The sequence below is a fragment of the Acanthopagrus latus genome, chromosome 12, assembly GCF_904848185.1.
Source record: "Acanthopagrus latus isolate v.2019 chromosome 12, fAcaLat1.1, whole genome shotgun sequence".
Taxonomy (NCBI): Eukaryota; Metazoa; Chordata; class Actinopteri; order Spariformes; family Sparidae; genus Acanthopagrus; species Acanthopagrus latus.
In genome coordinates, this window is record NC_051050.1 from 17,068,057 (window position 1) to 17,074,627 (window position 6,571).

The following is a 6,571-nucleotide window of genomic DNA, read 5'->3' on the forward strand; positions in this document are numbered from 1 at the left end:
TGAGATTTAATTTAAAGAAATAGGAGCAGGGATTATTTAATCTTTTCCCCTCCCTCCCATCATTCCCACTCTGTCACCATCATGGTGTGTCCACAATGTGCACGTGTTCTTGTTACAGTGAACATGGCATTGAGCCCAAAACTGTGGGGGACTAGATTATTCGCCTCAGATAATCTCACTGCTGCCTGCAGATTAAACGGGCCCGTTCTCTCTCTGTCTGTTTTGCTTATTCTCCCTTTCCTCTCCCTTGGGAGTCGATGGGCGTGGGTCCTGTGGAAGGGATTACCGCTTAAACCTCCCATCTCTCAATCCTCACAAACACCATCTGACACCTTCTTCCTTACTAGCATGTTTACAAGAAACATACACACTGTAGTCATTTCTCTTCTTAATCTCTCTTTTTTTTCTCTTGTTGTACAAATAAATGGCTGTTTGTTTTTTTGTTTTGGTTTTTTTAAATGACATCCAGCTTTGTGTTTTCGCTCATTTTAATTCAGTAGTTGCAGTAGTGCTACATCATTGTCTTGCATCTGCTTCCGTTTTCAGATTTGCCTCCCCTCCCAGTGGCCCGTCCTTTGGCTCCCTAGCCACTCAGAGCGCTCCGTCATTCGGGGGCCTGGCCCAGCAGGGCTCTGGGTTTGGACAGCAGCCCAGCAGCTTCTCGGGCTTTGGACAGCAGCCACAGGCAGGAGGTGAGACTGCAACTTCAGTTGCCCCCCCACCCCTTCTTCCTTTTTTCTTTTTTTCTTTTCTTCCCTCATCTTCAAACGTCCTCTTGGTTGGCAGCACCTCGTTGAATACTGACAGCAGCGCGGTCAGTGGCTCAAGTGGAGTCAGACAATGATATTCAGGAGATTTTCCATGTATCACAGCTATGGCTTCTTAAAACCAAACTCGAATTTATTCAAATGCAGTAATTGTAAACCATTTTCTACTCTGAAACAATGTGTAGGTAAGGATTGCTGCTACAACTTTCTTTAAAACCCAAAAAAAGTATTTCATTTATTTTGACAAATATAACGCTTAAAATGTGATTCATACGCCGCTGATCAGACATGAATTCCTCCGTTTTCCAGTGGTAACAAGTTAGATATTATTTGTTCTCTTGACATCACAAGTTATTTATTTCATTATCACAGAAAAAACAAGCTTAGTTATCCCAAGATAACAGGATAGAGTAACCAGTTAATGTGAGAGAACAAACTGTCCTTCCCTTTTATTACACAAGAACTGATGTTAAAGAGATCAGCAGCGCCATGCCAGCGTGCATACATGTTGTCTTGACAAGTGAAGCACCGGAAGATGAAAATGTCATGGTCCTCTGCCTCACATGAATTTGTTTTCTCATGATGAATACTCTCGTTATGACATAAATAACTTGTGATCCCAATAAAGCAAATAAAATATAATGATTATCATGCGGACTAATCATACGGCCCTAACTGTAACCTGAGTGACTTTACATCTGTAATGGTACTATATTGTATACATGCCACACACTGAGAAGGCTGCAGTCGTTTATGTTCTAATAAAAGTGAGCATCATTTTGACATCTTACGTGTCACCTTGATGTTTGCTGAAACATTCTAGGGCAAATCAGGTTTAGGAATGTGGGATTCATGACCCAGATTTGTCAGCAGATCATAGTTATCTTGTCGTCTACCCCCCAATAATTTCAGGGTGTCTTTTTTTTCTTTTTTCCTCTTCTCTCTCATTAACATGCTCTTCTGCAGCCTGTAACGACTCTGTTGTTAGTCACATACGTACTGTGCATCAGTATCCGTCCACTTGTCCCCTTCTGTCCATTCATCTCTGTAAACCTTCTCCGCCTCTGATGTTCAGAGCCCCCTGGGGTGGCAAAGCTCTGCCTGTGTCAGGTCACGTTGCGTACGCAGCACGCAGACAGACACACTGATCTGCTTTGGGATTATGAGCGTTCATCTTCTGACACACTGACAGTCAAAATGTTTTAATGCTACAGAAACCAAATTAATGACTTCTCCTCCCTTTTTGTTTCGTAGGGTTCTCTGGAGGAACCTTCGGGTCAGCAAACCAGTAAGTGAGGTCATCACATTTACTTTTAATTCTTGTCTGTTTATGTGTGTGTGTGTTTTTGTAGTTTGTGTGTGTGTCTACCAATGAGTAGGCAGACCCATGTTTCTCCCAGGCTTCACCAGTGCACGGTGCCTGCAGTGCCTGAAGCTCATATTTTTCTTCCACAACACGACTCCCCGTTGAACCTTTTCAGATTTTATACCACCGTCACCTCATCTAACCTCACTTATTTCCTTTTCTTCCTACTTTATTCGTTTAGAGTCGGGTGGAGCTTTATTGCTAATTCACTGCATTGAAATATAGAAAAAGGTGTTTCTCTGCTTTCAACCTTAAATAAAAGGAGGCATAAATAAACGAATAAAATCTTGTTCCAATACATAAAACAGTAAATACTGTGCAGTAATGCATATGCTGCATCATTCTGACCCCCTGTGGAAAATCGCTCTCCCTGAAACTGGCCCTGCATGATGGAGCGCCCTAGCAGCATTTCCTTCCTAATTGCCCTCCAGCGATTACGTTTTCATCCCCATCTCTACTCTCCCTCCATCCCATTCTCTACCTCTCCCCTCTCGCCGTTACGTGTCACATGGCAGTCAGCGTTCCCCGGGGTGTGTTCCAGTGGAATGCACTCTGAAGTGTGCAGGAGTGTGTGGAAGACGCGGCTCAGCCCATTGGACACATTCACATACTGTTAATAATCCTCCAGCCTCACTCTTCTTTTTAGATTTTTTCTTTTTTTGTGTCTTCCTTCTAACTGTGACCACGTTTACATCCACACTGTTAGTTCCAATATGACAATACGATATTGGTCTTGTAAACTCTTGCATACTCCAAATTATTATTCAGAATTTGGTTTTAGGAGCTTTATTTTGACTTGTATACAGCACATTTATAATATGCAACCAATTGGAGATTTTACAGCCCTGATTAGCCCATTACAGATATATTGGTATCTGCATATACTATATGTTGTCCAATATGTGAAGGTGTGGAAAGATTATAATGCAGAGAAAGATCTGTGGGGTAATTCATGTATTAGGGGTCGACCAGTGTGGCTTTTTCACTGCCAATACATATTATTAGAAATAAAGGAGACTGAAAGCCGATATCTGTGACCGATATTTATTCACTGTCAAAGTGAAAGTCTTTAAATTTAGAACAATCAGTCATGAAACCTAAGTGCAGTTTACTTAAGTACTGTTTAAAAGTACAATTTTGTGTTGCTTAACTTGAGTATTTCCATTTCCTTTTTACTTTATCCATTTTACTTTTCCTTTCCTCTCCACCTCATTTATTTGATGAATTTAGTTACCAGCTACTTTGCAGATTGAGATTATTCAGTGTTTCAATCTGGGGGGAGATCACTGGGGGAGAAGATGATGCATCCAAGCCAGAGTAGCACATTTTAGAATTAGTTTATTTTATCTGCAATCCGACAGGAAAATTACCGATACTGATAATCAGGAAAATGCTGCATGTCGGTTTCCCTAAAACACCAGTTAAGTTAGCTGTTTCAGTGCACTTATCTTATTTTAGACAATTAAGCTTATTGTCATACTGTCAGTAGAAAATAACCTGCCTAAATAACCTCATACAGTATATCTCATGTGCGTCTGTGTTTCGATCAATACATAAATTTAGGACTTTTTAATAACAGTATCAGCATCGGCCTAACAAATGTAGTCAAATCTGTCGGGCTCTAGTTTGCATCAAACGTCCACTTGCCTGTTCGCTGTCAGCTCTGTGTTGTCATGGAGGCCTTGCACACAGGCCACATAGCCACCAGTCTGAGATGCATGCCTTAAAGAAAAGCTCAGATTGTCCTATGAAATGTATTTTTATAATTACTTCTGATATTGTGATGTTGTTTGCTGTTGTCTTTGATTTGTTCTGTTCTTCGTGCAGCTATTCTGACCCTGTCTTGGCTCGGTGTCACATGTAAAACAGACTTTAATCTCAGTGTGACTTCCTAATGAAACAAAGAATATATACATTGTTGGCCAGAAGGAGAAATGAACCTAATTTTAAACATCATGACACAACACTTGGATGTCAACAGGTTTTAGGAGATGTGTATGTAATTTTATTGACATTTTAAAGAATGTGGCTGAAGCAAAGGTGCTGTGTTTTGTAAAAGTCAGCCATCAAAGAAGGAAAATGGCTCCGGCCATCCCGACTTGATAAACTAATGAAAATATGTTAGTGGGAAGATGCACAGCTCCTTGTAAATGGGAATATTAGCTGAATATTCACTTTCTGAATGACGCCTCTTCAAAATCATTTGCATTTATGTTTGATATCTGTTGAACCCAGAAATACTTTGCTCCAATATTCAGTATCTTAATGACAGCACCATTACATCAGTTACATCAGAAGGAAAACTGGACAGCGTCACTCATAATATTATAACTACTTCTGGTGTTTTAAATCAATGAATCTCTTTTTAAATAATCTCTTCTTCTCTGCTTTGAATGTCATCGGAATTCTGCTTCCAGATCAGGTCCTCAAACATTTTCCAGTTGGAGAAGTTAGTTTCATGAGATCTTCCGTTAGCCGGACGTCGCTGCCGCAGTGCTTTTTCTGCAATCAAGCTCTTTGTGCCTTACAGAAGACAGAAGGACAACGGGGAAGATTGTATTAACTTTGGATTTAAAGTGAATTAGAAGAAAGATTTAGAAGCATTTTCTCTGGGGAAACATTTTTGTATATTTTAGAAAAAAACAGTGTGCTGTCATTCTAACATACATGATCATAATTGAAGTACATATAAGCAGAAGATGTGTTTTTTTTTCAACATTTCTGAGTGTTAACAGTTTGATGAAATGAAAATCGCTGTATGCTTTTACACAGTAACGCAGTTTACACACTTGTCAGTTTACAGTTTACTTGTTGTCATTCATTCTCCACTGGGGTTTGTGTCTGCAGCATATTTAAAGTCTCTGTTTCTGCACATTAAAACATGGAAATGCCAAAAAAAAGCTTCTGAAATTAAAAGTTTTTCAGTCTAACACATCGTTCAGTCATGGAATGTTAAAACATGCAAGCTCAAAAAGAATGTACCAAAATGAAACAAACCCCATATTTTGAGCTGTTATTGTAAAAAAACAAATGTTGTGGTTTGAGATAGAAAAAGTCCTGTTTTCTCTTATTCTTTGCATTACGAGATGGATATTTTTACATGGCAAATGTAAATTAATGTAGTCGTGCTTCACTGAGTCATTCTGGTGATGATGAAAGTAATAAAAACACATCATTCAATCTGATTATAATGTGAATAATTCCCTAATGTAGTGAATCATTGTATATTGAAGTTCATGTTTAAAGCCTTCAGATTCCTCCTGAAGTTAAAAAAAAAAAGATAATTTTTGTACGATTTTTTTTTTTCACAGTTTTTTTATTACTAAAACACCTTGACCAGACATTGAAATTGCACTTCACATCCTCACAGTCAAACAACTGTAAAACTAAGTTAGTATTTCCTTAATGGAGAGGAAGATGAAATCTGAATATTAGCCATACGAAACCAAACACAGTTTAATTCGAGGTGGCATGAAGAATAGCATGGCAGCGAGCCTCGGGCCATGTTTAGACATTTCACTAATTAATGCAAAATCCCTCTTGATATGCAGCTCAGTCCTCCATCTTCAGTAAAGAATTCATTGACTTGGAGCTAAATTGGGTTGTGGGAGAATGCTGATGGGGATCTACAGCTTGTGTCGGAGCCTCAGTGTTGTGGCCACCATCTACAGGATTACTCTCCCAGCTTGTGTGTGTGTGTGTGTGTGTGGCAGGGCAGGGCGAGGGGACACGTCACCGTCACCCTGTCCACCCTTATCTCCGCCCGCCTCACACCAGACTGGTGGCAGAGGTCCTGGTCCCTCTGAAGTGGGACAGGAATGTCAGGGTCATAATAAAAACTGTGACCTGAAGCAGCCACCTGCTCCAGTGGTCAGGTCCACATTCCTCCATAGTCCTAAATAGACAGAAGCTGTAGACTGGAGCCGGACTTTTGATCCAAGTCTCAAGCGAGTCCCGAGTCATCTTGTTTTGTCGGCAAGTCACTTTTTTCCCAACCTGCATCATCTGGTTTTTAATAAAGAGAATTGTAATGTGTATAATGATGATATTATATGGGCTAATTTATCTTCTGTCCAGTGAGTCCACAATGGTGTGCCATGGAATTCACAGCCATAGATTATGTACATCAATGCAACACTAAATGAATGAGTTTTTGACTAAATACAGTCAATGCATCTTAATAAAGAGACAAATCCTAAACCCCAAGAAAATCTTTAGGGTATAATCCCAAAATTAAGCGTGCACTGAGTTACTGCATCACACATTAGAAAGGCTGTTTTGCAAACAAGTGCATCTTGGGCACAAAAGCCTGAAAATCACTGATTTAACCTGTTGAAAAGCTACAACGCTGATGTAGATATGTAATAAAGGCACAGTGCGTAAGAATGGGCCACCTGCACCTTTAATAGTTGATATAGACAATGAAATACTTCATAAA

The 6,571-nt window shown here is 39.8% G+C and overlaps 1 protein-coding gene across 9 annotated transcripts in view; it reads left to right on the forward strand.

The window, feature by feature from the left end:
• nup214 (nucleoporin 214) overlaps nucleotides 1-5,318 on the forward strand; it is a 30,211-nt gene extending 24,893 nt beyond the window's left edge. For 8 of the 9 annotated variants that reach the window (XM_037116683.1, XM_037116689.1, XM_037116686.1 and 5 more), the window contains 3 exons: nucleotides 547-692; nucleotides 2,022-2,055; nucleotides 4,551-5,318. In XM_037116683.1, coding sequence (XP_036972578.1) covers nucleotides 547-692; nucleotides 2,022-2,055; nucleotides 4,551-4,587 — 217 coding nt within the window. In that variant the 3' untranslated portion in view covers nucleotides 4,588-5,318. Of the gene's footprint in view, nucleotides 1-546; nucleotides 693-2,021; nucleotides 2,065-4,550 lie in introns of all 9 variants that reach the window. The other variant, XM_037116688.1, reaches the window with a different exon arrangement.
• Nucleotides 5,319-6,571: the final 1,253 nt, after the last annotated feature.